This window comes from Leptopilina heterotoma, unplaced genomic scaffold (assembly GCF_015476425.1).
Source record: "Leptopilina heterotoma isolate Lh14 unplaced genomic scaffold, ASM1547642v1 Lhet_23, whole genome shotgun sequence".
In the NCBI taxonomy this organism is placed as follows: Eukaryota; Metazoa; Arthropoda; class Insecta; order Hymenoptera; family Figitidae; genus Leptopilina; species Leptopilina heterotoma.
In genome coordinates, this window is record NW_025110948.1 from 1,009,639 (window position 1) to 1,025,504 (window position 15,866).

The window sequence follows — 15,866 nt, forward strand, 5'->3', positions numbered from 1 at the left end:
CTGCCAAACCCCCACTACTACAATTAATAATATATAAAAGTTTTCAGTATTTTCATACTAAGATTCAATGGATGCTGTGTTTGAGAAGTCACAGGATAATTAAATTAAATCAATATACGATATCCTTTTTTTAAAAATATTTTCTTTATTTAAAAAAATGTTTTTTAATTTTTTTAAAATTAAAAATTGTTTTTTTTAATTTTATTCGAAAAAAATTTTCAAACTATTTATGAATAAATAAAAAATGATCATTATTACAACTTTTTTATAAGCAAGAATATAAATGACACTTTTTTTGTAAATAAAAAAAATGCGAGAAAGGATTTGAAAATAATTAATTATTAATAATTTATAAAAATAAAATTACAAATCTATTTGATTTAAAATCACTTTTATAAGAATATAAAATTTTCTCGTCTCTTTTATATTTACAATTAATTTTTTATTTATTATTTATTTTCATTTTTATTATTTTTTATTTAAACCTAGATTTAGTCGATGTTATATTTTTGGTAAAAAAAATTTCTTTGATTCAAATAACCGAAAATGACTATTATCAATTAAATATTTAATTGAATCAAATAATTTTTTTTTTAGTGTAAGAACGTTCTTTTAAGGTCTCATAATAATAATTATAAATAATTTAATATTATTTAATATTATTTAATATTATTTATTATTATTATTTTATTTATATTATTATTATTAATAATAATTATTATTATAATTATTATTTTATTTATTATTTTTTTTTATTATTATTATTTTTTATTTATTTTTTTATTTTTTATTTATTTATTTATTTTTTTTTTATTATTTTTTTATTTTATATTATTTATTTTTATTTTAATATTAAAATAATTTTAGAATTGTTGCAGACGAAGAGAGGTTTATGTAGGAGTATATAGTTGAAATGAACAATTTCCTTTTCATCATTTTCAAAGACTTTGATTTTACACTATGATTATTTTCTATACACTGACAAAGACAAAAAGTATATAAGAGAGATTTCCAAGACATGATTCGACTGTTAAAAATAATTGAAGCAATTTAAACAAAATGAAACGTCTATTTTTACAATTAGTGCAATTTATTAATGTCAATACATTGCTAAAGTGTTAATATCTATTCCTTTTTTTTTTACGTAATAAATGAGGAATTACATCATTTTTTTAAGAATTAATTTTCAATTAATCAATATATATATGCATTGCAATCATGTCAGATATTATCAATTCATGTTTATTTAAATTGTAAAAAGATTTATTTTTTCTACTATGTTTTCTGTGGTTTAATTTTAATTGATAGTTTTTTTAATAAAAGCGTAGGATAAATATTAAAAAGAGAGCATACTTTTAGAAACAACTACTGTTTGTGGTAAATTTTTTAATGAATTATAATTTTTAAGTACTATTACTTGAAAAACATTTTTCAATTATACAAAGTAAATATTTTAAATAAGAAAGTTTTCTTTCAACATTTTTTTTTACTTCTAAGTTTTAGAACATTACACGAAAGTAGAAATATTGCGCCTAAAATAGAGTACAATAGTCCTTGACTATTTATAATATAAAGATTTTATAAATTAACTTCTGTTTGGCATTTTATGATTATCATCTTGCCTCCAACTTTTTTATTCTTTGTTCTTTTTAAATTCTCATTAATCCAAAAGTGACGAACCTTGACAAATTTCTAGTTATTAAAAGGAAATATTATTTTCAATAACAAAAAAGAAAAAGAATTATACGTAGGTTCAAGTCAGTTCTTTGTTATCGAAAAGGTATCAGAAAATAAAATATTAAAATTAATTTTACCATTTTAGAAATATTAGATTCTACACGCAACGATATAATTGCTTTTTAATTATTTTCTATTGTTCTTTTATTTTTTATATAGAATAATTTATGTAATAATTGTAGCATACATTTTAATAAAAAATTTATTATTATTTATTATTAGATATTATTTTTTTTTAATGAAGTTTAAAATTTCCATGACAGATGCCTTTTGCCGTCTTCTTTTAATTTCTTTATTTTCATTCAATTTTGATAATGAACCTGATTTGGGTTAAGATAGTCAATGGGGAAATTAACTTGTACGAGAATAATTATTTATTGATTTGAATATAAACAGAAACGCTAATTTTTATATTATTTGATTTTAAAATGTATGTTTCAAAATAAATTAAAATGTATGTTTCAAAATAAATTAAAATGTATATTTCAAAATAAATAAAAAATATATAATTCAAAATAAATTAAAAACAATTAAAAATATAAATAAAACAATAGAATAATAATAACAGATTTTTTAATCCGAAGTCAGAATTTAAAAATTCAAAATGGCTGATCCAACAACTGCCAACTTGACGTTTGTCTGCTAATCAACTACCAACAGTGATCCAATCAATTTTCATACCTGACAATTGTCTGTCAACCATCTGCCAACTATCATCTTTTTTTTTTTTGCTTATTAGGGAATTTTGAGAAATCTGGCTACAGATACTTTGGATTCCGTACTCCAAGGTTATGTGGGGTTGGTATAATAAAAAAAGGAAAATATGAAACAAAATAAATATAATGAAAATTGTTTAATAAGCTGGCGACCTACTACCAGCCTCGACCCACTAAAACCCGTAACCCTTCTTTTGAAGCCCTTTACCCACCCTTGGAACTGTGGAACCCTGCTTTCGAGGGCTGCCAACTATTATCTTACTTTGACTATACTGACGATTGCCAAACGTCTACCAATTAATCTCCAACCTTTGTCGCTTTCTTGGTGATCAACTGCCTTTTGATTGTCGAACTTCTACTAACCGATTGCGCCCACCAACTAACGACCGGTTTTCAAGAATCTGGTTAATTTTCGTTAGACCGTGTAAAACAGTTCCAGTAAATTAGATTTTTAAGTATAAAACCACTCGTTTCTTTATTTAACATTCTTCATTCTTGAAACTAAGGAATAATTCTGCTTTCAGTGGAGTTATATCCTATTCTCTAGATAGACTGCTCACCTGCCAATTTCGTCGAGAGTTGTACTATGTGAAAAATAATTAAAGGATAAATTATCTCCTAATCTTAAAACATTAGTTTCCTTAGCTTCAAGGAAAACTAAGCTTCCCTTAGTTTACTTAGTTCAATGTCCTTCGCTTTGTAAATAAATCAGGCAAACATTTAACATACTAGTACTGATCTCCTTTTGAGACGTAAAAAAAATCTATCTATCTTGACTATTGAGTAGATAGTGTAGTCAAGTGTAGACTTGTCTTTTGTATTTATCAAAAAGTGGATTGGCGGTTGTAGAAGTAGTATACGCGAATCTACAAAAGAATTGAATAGAGTGATTAAAGTTGGCTGGTTATTAACGATTTTGTGGATCTGAAGAGAAAGTCGAGAGCTTTTGAGGCTGATGCAACAGTTTTAGTGATGTGTTCTTTAAAATATAGCTGGATTGATGGTGATTTTAGACAACGTTTACAAGTAAAAAGTTTATGCTACAAGAAGTAAAATCATTAAATTGTCAATTTAAATTTTAAACTTAGGGCCAGTTCCACCAACTCCGATTAAAAGTTAATCAATGATTAAATCCTTAGCCGACCAATCATGGGCGGTTAAATTGACTTTAATCGTTGATTAACTTTTAATCGGAGTTTGTGAAACTGGCCCTTAATCAACTTTGGAAACATTCACACTTTTCATTACATTCATTGATTAAAGATATGCGAACTTTATCAGAAGAAACAGAGTGTTTGTAATAATTCTGTTGTCTGTGGGACATATCGACATTTCCTGCCGACAATATAGTTACATTTGTCCTAAAGACTCTAAAGTACCGTATTTTCGACTATTACATAGTTAATTCTCCAAACATATTGTTAACAATATCTGCCGTTTGTACACTGTTGTGGTTTCAGTATGTTATTGTCACCATCCCTTATAGTACCGTTTCCAACAGACAATACACTAATTTGCAAATTCCGTTTCTCTAGATATAATTCATATGTCTTCTGTTAATGTAAAGGTTTTGAAGTCCCTCTGCAAATTGTAACGTCCACTGTCCATTTCTGGCTTTAATGGAATTAATAATCTCATCTCAGGTGCAGTTTCTGTATTAGGTATTTTGGGTTATTCTTTCGATTTCTTTTGTATATCATGTGATATGTTTGTGCAAATATATTGCAATTTCGAAGAGCAGTGTTAAATGCATCAATAATTTCTCTATTTCAATTGCGGCAAAAATTACAACGAATTTTTGTTGGTTCGTTTGGATCAACAGTAAATAAGTGTTCAAATGAAGAGCAATTGTATTAAAAGTGATTTATCGTAATTCATTATCGATTTATCGTAATTCACTGCTATGTCTTAAATTCACTTTTCTTAATACAATTTCTCATTTATTTCTTTCATTATTTTCACTTATAAAATTTTAGTAATACACAATAGAACATTTTTTGTTGTATCCATTACCAAACTATTCCGGAAGTATTCAAGATAACGTTCAATGGTATTTTTGAGAGAATTGCAAGATTATATAACATTCAATGATATTTTAAATTCTGAAATTAAATGTGTAATTCAAGCATGTTTAGATGGAATTGCTAAAGAGTGGTGGAATTTAGTTAAAAAAGATGATCACTTTGGTCATTTTAAAGATAAATTTATTAATCGATTTTGGAATGAAGATATCAGATTTAAAATTAGTACACATTTTTCAAACTCTGTCAATTGTCAAAACAATTCAAGGAGTAGTTCGGACAATTATAATCGTTAACAAAATGCGCAGAATCAATTCACTCAAAATTATTATCGACAGAATCAAAATCGATGGAAAGAAAATTCAAATTACAATAAAAATCAGAATCGTTATCAAGGTAACAATTCATATCAAAATAGACATGAGAAAAAAAATAAAAATTTTCAAAATCAACCTTCTAAAATTTTTTCGTGCTTTTAAATATTTAAACTCTTTCATATAAGTCACGAATCAACGTCAAGGATCAAGAGAATTTTGTTACAACAAAATACATTATTGTCGGGAATTATGGTAAGAATTTTGTTTGATTTACGAATATCTAAACGACTGTTGCTCATTTGATTCAAAATCTAATATTGTTAATTTGAATTTATAATATTTTCCCTTTTTTGTCTTATTATATGTTGCTATCACGAAGGGATATTTAGTCACGAAGTCGATCGTAATAAATGCTCCCCTTCTAATAGGCTGACGTCCCTTGTCAGCTGTGGAAAAGTGTCGAAGATCCTTCTTCAGGATTTATAGATTCTTTTGAGTTTTACAAAAATCGAGTCCTTGTTATATTGTTTTACAAAAGTTTATTCTGGAGCGTAATTAAATACTTGAAAGACCGGAACAATTCCATAAAAACTAAAGATAATAATCGTCAATTTTAGTGACGAATCCTGGAAAGTATTGTATTTTCCAAAAAAGAATTATTTACCGATGAAAAAACTTGATTTAAAGAGAGATACTTTATGTGTTAAAATGGATGAATGGTTGCTAAGTGATTCAAAAGCACCACTCAATAACAAAAGAATGCATTCGTAATGGGATAAAGTACTCGAAATACAGTGACAAAAAAAACCGTTTGTATCTCTAGAATAGGACGAATTTGTGTTCGTCCTTTATTCGTATATGGGCAAAAATGATGATTGCGCATCTGCTATCAAAATTCGATCCTGTTCGCGAAGGAATTTAGCTTCCAAATAGCCGAAATAAGTCGAGGACAACCGAGAAAATCCGAATGGTGAATCAAGTAAAGCGGGTGGTGTGGGGTGTGCAGTTTTCAGTTGCACGCAGGTCGTTGAATGGAGCGCGTGTGGAGAAGAGTACAGGGTGCTGGGCGTCGTGCTGGTGGTAGCGGCGCTGTGGGACGTTGTGGATGTCCCACGCAGCCGTGTCAGTTGCACGTGGACCAAAGAGCCAAACGTGGCGGTGGTGGTGGCGGAGGAGGTGGTAGTGCTGCTGCACGCAAATCAAGGGGACCACAGACTATTGTTTGTGGATGTCAAGTGCAGCCATGTCCCGTGCACCCAGTTTTGATAAGGGTTCGAAGAACTCAGCGACCTCCCTCTAGCTGCGACTGTCCACCGGATTCCCAACCCTGTCCCCACGCTTCCCGGGTTACTGTTTCGCGCCGGGTCAGAAGGTAAACAAACCCTTTCCTCAAAGCAACCTTCTCACTCTTCTCACCCTTTATTTTACTCCTTCGTTTGCGACCCCAATTCCCTTGAATCATTATTAGCGAATTAAAGGCTTCCCTACCGTGTATGATGAAATGCGATAAGGAGAGAGATTTCAAAAGAAAATATTTTTTTTTTTAGTTTGTCGTCAAGAAACAATGTTTACAGATTGAAAAACTTTAACATCATCATCATAAATATAAATTATCTATAACTAAAAATATTTTTTTAGTTTGTCGTAAAGAAACAATGTTTACAGATTGAAAAACTTTAACATCATCATCATAAATATAAATTAACTATAACTACTAATAAAAATTAGTACTTTAATAAATTAGTAATAAACTAGTACCGTATCTAGCCCAGTGTGCACGTTCTAGAATTGTTCTAGAACAGTTAATGGAAAAAAGAATAGTTCTAGAACGGTTCCAGAATTGTTCCAGTACGTGCACACTGGGAGGCCTTCTCATTACTCTAAAAATTAATTAATACGGTCAAAAAACAAAAATCACAAGATAAATTAAAGCTAATATAAGAAATAAATATGTTCATTTATAAAAAAGAATAAAAATGGTCCAGGGTGATCCTTATAACAAAAAATGCATCTTGTTTTCACAACACAACAGCTTTAAAAATAGTTTTTTTTTAGTTAGATTCATTATTGAGTTTCTGTCACTTATTTGCTAGACAGGTATTAAATTTGATTCTTATACAAATGATTATGACAAACTTTGATCTCATTTAAAAATTCCCAAGATGTCCCATTGACCTCATGAGATATCTTCAGGTCATCCTAGATCCATTCTAAATTCCGTACATGATTTGGACACACAGAGAGGAAAGAGAGTGAAAAAATGTTCAAAAAATTCCACAGATCGTAATTTTTAACCGATTTCAAATTTTTTTTCTTCAATTGGAAGCTTAATAACTTCTGAAAAACTTTGTCTAGTCTGATTTTGAAAAAAATAATTTGTTAGTTTCCTTTTCTTAGTTAAAAGTTAATAAAAAACTTTCAAACTTATTAAGGTAATGACATTCTATTCATAAAATCCTCGAGTAATGATATTGGTGAGGTTAAATCTGTTTTATCAATTTTGTTCCGCCATCTTAGATCCGCCATTTTCGATTTTAAAAAACTCACATTAGATTCGTAATCAGCGGCCACGAAAACCCTTGAGTAATGATTTCGGTGAGATTAAATCGGTTTTATCACTTTTGATCCGCCATCTTGGATCCGCCATTTTGGATTTTGAAAAACAGATATTAAATTCGTATTCAAACATTTAATTATTTTCATAAAATAATAAAAATTTCACAGGAATTCAATTATTTACCATTTTTTAAATAAATTTCTTCGCAATAATTCAATTATTTTCGTAAATAATAAAACTCATTGCAGAATTTTAATTATTTTTAATACAATTTTAATCTAATTTCTCAAAAAATGTAATTATTCTTAAAAATTGTATTAAAATTCTTCCAACGAATTTAATTATTTAAAAATTTGTTGATAAAGTTCTTTATGAGAATTGAATTTTAAGAAATATTCAATTATCCAAAAAAGAAAATTTTTATTTAAATAATTGAATTCTGTATAAATTTGTTGATAAAAATTGATTTAAAAACGAATTTTAGTTAATACTCTAGATAATAATTGAATCTTAAAAGTATTGAAATTTTAAAGTTTCAATTTTGAATGAATTCAATTAGAAATTTCAAAGAACTTTTCGAAAAGTTACAAATAACTGCAGAAATTCAATTACGTTCAAAAATTAACAAAAAATTTTCGTCAAAATTGAAATTATCTTTAAAAATATATTAACATTTTTTTCTGAAATTCAATTATTTTAAAAAAATTTTATTCAATTCTTGGCAAAATTTCAATTATTTTTAAACATTTTCCAAAAAGAATTCAACTATTTAAACAAAATTTGATAAAATTCTACTCAAATAGTTAATTATTTTCATAAAATAATAAAAATTTCACAGGAATTCAATTATTTACAAATTCTTTTTTATAAACTTCTTCGCAATCATTCAATTATTTTCATAAATAATAAAATTTTTACAAAGATTAAATTATTTTCGTAAATACTAAAATTCTTTTTAGGAACTCAATTATTTTCATAAATAACAAAACTTATCGCAGAATTTCAATTATTTTTAATAGAATTTTAATTAAATTTCTCGAAAAATGTAATTATTCTAAAAATTTTTATTAAAATACGTCAAAGGAATTCAAATTATTTGAAAATTTGTTGATAAAATTCTTTATGAGAATTGAATTTTAAGAAACATTCACTTATTTAATAAATTATTTATTTGAAATGAATTTTTTTGAAAAAATTTAATTGCGGATTTTTTTTATAATTATTTAAAGATTTTATTTTCTAATCTATATTTAATTGAAGAATTTTACGAATAATTGAAATTTCGTAAAATTGAATACCGTAAACAAATGGATTTAAAAAAGGTCAAAGAACTTTTTCGAAAATTATTTAAAATAATTGATGAACGAAGAATTTTTTAAATATTTTAAGTATATTTTCATTTATATATTTATAATATATACATATATTAAGTATTTTTAAAAATTTTCACTGTTTTGAGCCCTAAGTAATGATTTTTATAAGATTATATCTGTTTTATCACTTTTGGTCCGTCATCTTGGATCCGCCATTTTGGATTTTTAATAACTGACATCTGATTCGTAATCAGCGACGCCGAAATCCTCCAATTGATCATTTGGTTGTGATTAAATCTTCTTTTTGAATTTGTTTATAAATTTTTTTATTACTTTGTTTATAACAATTTGATAGTTGAAGATTGTTATTCATTGCAAGTAATTTTTTTTTAGAAAATATTAACAAATTAAGCAAATTTACCTCAATAAGTATAAAAATTTAGTGTTTTTTAACTTTCAACTGAAAAGACAAAATGACAAATTATTTCTTTTAAAATCGGACTGTAGTTCTTCGGAATTTATCAAAGTTCAAATTAACAAAAAAAAAAAAATTGTAAATCGGTTAAAATTACTACTTATCAAACTCTTTCAACATTTCTTTTACCCTTTCCTTCACTGTGTGAGTCCTTACATTGTAAAAAAAATTTTGTCAGTGAATTTTAAAAATTAATGACAATTGAAATATAGAATTATACATCTAGATGTTAGTTACTTATCTCATTGGAATTGTATATAAATGAGGATTTTATCGTCTTTTAATTAACGAAGTTTATGGTAGAGAAAAAGTTTAACGAATCAAGTAAAGGTTATTTACCTCGAGTAAATTCTAGTACTAAATGTATAAAAGTAATATTAAAACAATTTCTTAAGAACCGTGAAAACTTCTTTTCAAAGAATTATAAAAATTTCCGTAAAATAATCATCTGATTGGAATTTAAATTATTTGCAAACTTTATAAAGTACATTACAAGTTGGTTTAAACTTTATTATAATTCCACAATTTACGATCTAGGTGAATTTTGTTTCTTCAAAAAATAAGATTCAAAAAATTAAGTAAAAATATCAACATAAAAATTTCAGATGCGACTGCACGGAGCGTCCATGTCGTCATATGTCATCAAGCACAAGACGTCGTCCTCAGGGACTTTCGTCTATGCTACCATTGAATCCAGTAGTGAGAATTATAAATCCATTGAATTCTTGTGAATGTCCTGATAAAACAAATTGCCCTCATATTGATGAAGATTGTGAGTGCGAGGCAAGACCATGTTGTCATACAATAAAAACACGTCGTCCTCGTCGATCTTGCGATTGTCCCTCACAACCATGTCCTCATAAGCCAGTTGAGGGTAGAATAAAACGTGTGAAATGTCGTGTGAGACGTGCTGGTTGTGCAATGGCCAGATGCACCGCCGAACTTGCAATGTTGCATTTACATTGGGAACTGGCGTCAGAATGTGCACCGTGCAAGCCTCGAGCTTTAACAAGAAGATTGTGTCGAAGGCAGCAAAGTGACAACGAACTTTATCGCAGCAATAGTTTTAAATTCGAGCGCTTCGAAAGGAATAAAGATGAATGTCCCACTCCAATTCGAAAACAGGTCAGTGGTTTTTTTAACTGAATAAATTTTATATCCATACCTATAGGTGGAAAAGTTAACATTAGTTAACGTTGGCTAATGATACTGATGTTAACTAACGTTAGGGTAACTTTAGACTAATGTTTGGTTAACGTTAATCTAACGTTAGTGACCAAAAAATATTGTTAGATTAACGTTAGCCTAACAATCCTAACATTAGTCTAACATTAATATCATTAGCTAACGTTAACTTTTCCATCTGGATATTTTTTGGTAATCGACGAATAGGGTTAGTTATAGACATAACAGTAATTATCTAATTTTGCAACAAACTGTTTCCATGCAGATTAGATAAGAAATATTCCGTCATATCAATTTAACTTTCAGATAAGATAGTTTTCCACGAGATAATGCAACTTATTTGAGATACACTTCTATTTTTCATTTTAAGTTGAATAGAACCACTAATCATTTCCTTTCAAAATCCACTGACGGAGTTTTCAATAATACTGCGATTCTATTTTAGATGTTCTGTAGAAAAGTGATTTAGAACTTTCATATATATATATATAAATGGTACAAATAGAGGTAGAATAGTTCGAGAGCATAGTGGTTATTGACCGTTTGATGCGAAGTCTAGCGGATAATTCGCAAATAAGACCTAGAACTCTCTTGACTCTAATCGAGGCGCGCATGGAAACTAATGGTTCCTACGTAACGCACTCTTGTGATGTATTTTAATGGTTTTTTCTTAGCTATTCGGATTTATTTTATTCTACCAGAAAATGCTCTTGTTTTGCTTGATCTACTAAAAAACACACTCAGAGCAGTTTTTTAAAACTTCGGAACCTTTTTTTTGTTTTCAACTTCGAAAAAAGGTTTTCTGAAGTTTTTCTCTTCCAAATGACCATAGGCAAATGTGAGTACTCCTAATAGACGTCAACCTGCAAACGCAAAAGTTAGGGGCCATTCTAAGTGCTCTGAGAAAAGTTAAACTTAGATGTGAGCTAGAAAATTGTAAAAACCGAAAGATAATGAAATCTCCCTTTAACTTGTTAACTCTTTTAGCCTTAGGGTATTCCAGGGTATGAGCATAAAATTTGATCATCCAGTAGTGATATAGTAATTCAATGACTTTTCGAATTCGCGATGCAAAATTTCATCTATCGCGCTGAAATGCTAGGACATTAGTTTACTATCGCACTGATTGCAATTTGACACACTCTCTTCAATTGCTTTCAATAACAACAATTTGGTCGTCAGTATTTGCGGTATTTGCCATCAATAGCTTTCTATTGCAACAACTTGGTCATCAGTGATGTATATTTCGTGTCAACTGTTGGCAACTGTACAAACTGTTTGAACCCGATTTATTTGATTTATTTTAAAATTTATATCATCCAGAAGAGTATTCAAAGCCATCAATTAGCAAAATAGTTGAAAAAATGTAGGGATAAGAATTACGATCCCCAACTTGAGAGAGCAGACATCTACAAAAGATGACAGAGAATAAAAAAGGGTTCGCGACAAAAAGAAAACTAAGGACATTTATTATATTTTAGGAGATGAATAGTATGCTCTAGAAATAGCAGATTAATGAGTAGGTTTGAAAAAGTTTTCAATTATGACACCATTGAGTAATTTTTTCTTTCGCTTTTTTCTCGAAACGACCATTTTCCGAGCGACGAACATCATAACTCAAACAATTTTCAACCGATTTGTCCAAAAATTGAAATATAACTTCTTAAATAGATTGTCTATTGTCGGGTATTTTCGACGATGTCTAAAAATATCATTTAACTTTTCTGGGCAATGTTGACATTAAAAGATTCAACATTTATTATATTGCAATCAACTTTCGACACTTAACTCATCTGTAATATAAAAAACAATTTCGATTAGTTTGAAACATTCGTTGCTTATCGACGCTAATTTTATATCAGGCATAACGGAAATATCAAAAGATTAAACCCGGTTCAATTCCCACAGAATTATTTTTGAAGAAGAAGAAGCAGAAAAAAAGCGTTTCATTTTCAACCTGTCAGAGAGTACTTCACTAATTGTAAAATATCTCCCAAACTATTCACGGCATTTACTTAAAACTTTCAGAAAATATTTCTAAGACGTACTTACTACTTTCATAAAATCGAACAGAAAAATCAAAGTATTAAAAAACAGGACTGTCGTTAACTTTTTCATTTAGTTAACGATCAATTTGATACTTTCCCAAAGTCACGAAGTTAGAGTAAGGAATAGGTACATTAGTCTAGAGGAATTTTAAAGTGTTGGAAACAGCAAAGGATTAAATAGTAAAAATGCAGAGTCCTATAAAGCGGGTGGGCTGTAGGAGGGTGTGTCGTAAACTGTCACTGGGCCACCAACCTCTCTACATTGACGAGCGTTGGGATTATTGACCGCCCTTAACCTCTCTCGAGGGCGTCCACAGGGGTCGCTTTTGGCCAATATGATTCACTGTCTATTGTATTCTGCATTAGTAATCAAGTCTACAGTTAGAATCTTATGCTACACATTTCTAGCATGCAACGTATCCGAAAAACCCCAATGTCGTAAAAAAAGGTACTAAAGTAACTTTATCAGCTGGTAACAACCTAACATGTAGCTAGGATGTTGCTAAACAATATCTTAAACGATACAATATTTTATTGTAACTTTAAGTAGTAGCAGATCGACCCGTATGTTATCAGACAATCAAAATTTGGATAAAAACACATTAAAAATTTATTTCTTCTAATTATTTCAATTTCTGTCATTTGGAAATCACCTGAGTTTTAATAGGGATCGATCCTTACAGGATAATGAAAAAAAGAGAATTTTATTTCAACTTTTAAGTAGTAACAGGTCCACCCGAACGCAATCAGACAATCAAAATTTGGTAAAAACGAAAAGAGAAATTTATTTCTTCCAAATTTAATAATTATAATCGTCTGAAAATTACCAAAGTTTTAGTAGGGACCGAGCCCTACACAATCCTAAAGAATAGAGAATTTTATTTCAATTTTTAAATAGTAGCACCTTCACCCGAACGCCATAAGTCAATCAAAATTTGGTAAAAAAGAAAATAAAAATTTATTTCTTCCAAATTTAATAATTAAAATTGTCTAAAAATTACCAGAGTTTTAGTAGGGACCGAGACCTACACAATCCTGAAGAATAAAGAATTTTATTTCAATTTTTAAGTAGTAGCACCTTCACCCGAACGCCATCAGACAATCAAAATTTAGTAAAAACGAAAATAAAAATTTATTTATTCCAAATTTAATATTTTTAAACGTGTGAAGATTACTAGAGTTCTAGTAGGGACCGAGCCCTAAAGAATCCGAAAGAATAGAGAATTTTATTTCAATTTTTAAGTAGTATCAGGTCCACCCGTACGCCATCAGACAATCAAAATTTGGTAAAAAAGAAAATAAAAATTTATTTTTTCCAAATTTAATAATTAAAATTGTCTGTAAATTACCAGAGTTCTAGTAGGGACCGAGACCTACACAACCCTAAAGAATAAAGAATTTTATTTCAATTTTTAAGTAGTATCACCCTCACCCGAACGCCATCAGACAATCAAAATTTAGTAAAAACGAAAATAAAAATTTATTTTTTCCATATTTAATAATTAAAATTGTCTGAAAATTACCAGAGTTTTAGTAGGGACCGAGACCTACACAATCCTGAAGAATAAAGAATTTTATTTCAATTTTTAAGTAGTAGCACCTTCACCCGAACGCCATCAGACAATCAAAATTTAGTAAAAACGAAAATAAAAATTTATTTATTCCAAATTTAATATTTTTAAACGTGTGAAGATTACTAGAGTTCTAGTAGGGACCGAGCCCTAAAGAATCCGAAAGAATAGAGAATTTTATTTCAATTTTTAAGTAGTATCAGGTCCACCCGTACGCCATCAGACAATCAAAATTTGGTAAAAAAGAAAATAAAAATTTATTTTTTCCAAATTTAATAATTAAAATTGTCTAAAAATTACCAGAGTTTTAGAAGGACCGAGACCTACACAATCCTAAAGAATAAAGAATTTTATTTCAATTTTTAAGTAGTAGCACCCTCACCCGAACGCCATCAGACAATCAAAATTTGATAAAAACGAAAATAAAAATTTATTTTCTCCAAATTTAATAATTAAAATTGTCTGAAAATTATCAGAGTTCTAGTAGTGACCGAGACCTAAACAATCCTGAAAAATAGGGAATTTTATTTTAATTTTTAAGTAGTAGCACCCTCACCCGTACGCCATCAGACAATCAAAATTTGGTAAAAAGGAAAATAAAAATTTATTTTTTCTAAATTTAATAATTATAATCGTCTGAAAATTACCAATGTTTTAGTAGGGACCGAGCCCTACAGAATCCTGAAGAATAGAGAATTTTATTTCAATTTTTAAGTAGTAGCACCTTCACCTGAACGCCATCAGACAATCAAAATTTAGTAAAAACGAAAATAAAAATTTATTTATTCCAAATTTAATATTTTTAAACGTGTGAAAATTACTAGAGTTCTAGTAGGGACCGAGCCCTATAGAATCCTGAAGAATAGAGAATTTTATTTTATTTTTTAAGTAGTAGCAGGTCCACCCGTACGCCATCAGACAATCAAAATTTGGTAATTAAAAGAAAATAAAAATTTATTTTTTCTAAATTTAATAATTATAATCGTCTGAAAATTACCAATGTTTTAGTAGGGTTCGAGACCTAAGCAATCCTGAAAAATAGAGAATTTTATTTCAATTTTTAAGTAGTAGCACCCTCACCCGTACGCCATCAGACAATTAAAATTTGGTAAAAAAGAAAATAAAAATTTATTTTTTCCAAATTTAATAATTAAAATTGTCTGAAAATTACCAGAAATTTAGTAGGGACCGAGACCTAAACAATCCTGAAAAATAGAGAATTTTATTTCAATTTTTAAGTAGTAGCAGGTCCACCCGTACGTCATCAGACAATCAAAATTTGGTAAAAAAGAAAATAAAAATTTATTTTTTCCAAATTTAATAATTAAAATTGTCTGTAAATTACCAGAGTTCTAGTAGGGACCGAGACCTACACAACCCTAAAGAATAAAGAATTTTATTTCAATTTTTAAGTAGTATCACCCTCACCCGAACGCCATCAGACAATCAAAATTTAGTAAAAACGAAAATAAAAATTTATTTTTTCCATATTTAATAATTAAAATTGTCTGAAAATTACCAGAGTTTTAGTAGGGACCGAGACCTAAACAATCCTGAAAAATAGAGAATTTTATTTCAATTTTTAAGTAGTAGCAGGTCCACCCGTACGTCATCAGACAATCAAAATTTGGTAAAAAAGAAAATAAAAATTTATTTTTTCTAAATTTAATAATTATAATCCTCTGAAAATTACCAAAGTTTTAGTAGGGACCGAGACCTAAACAATCCTGAAAAATAGGGAATTTTATTTTAATTTTTAAGTAGTAGCACCCTCACCCGTACGCCATCAGACAATCAAAATTTGGTAAAAAGGAAAATAAAAATTTATTTTTTCTAAATTTAATATTTTTAAACGTGTGAAAATTACTAGAGTTCTAGTAGGGACCGAGCCCTACAGAATCCTGAAGAATAGAGAATTTTATTTCA

The 15,866-nt window shown here is 28.5% G+C and overlaps 1 protein-coding gene across 1 annotated transcript in view; it reads left to right on the forward strand.

Annotated features, from left to right (window-relative positions):
* Window positions 1–5,795: 5,795 nt before the first annotated feature.
* Window positions 5,796–15,866, forward strand: part of LOC122502475 — a 156,980-nt gene continuing 146,909 nt past the window's right edge. Inside the window, exons 1-2 of the mRNA XM_043612550.1 lie at window positions 5,796–6,163; window positions 9,742–10,261. Of these exons, the coding sequence (XP_043468485.1) occupies window positions 5,823–6,163; window positions 9,742–10,261 (861 nt within the window). The 5' untranslated portion in view covers window positions 5,796–5,822. The remainder of the gene's footprint in view (window positions 6,164–9,741; window positions 10,262–15,866) is intronic.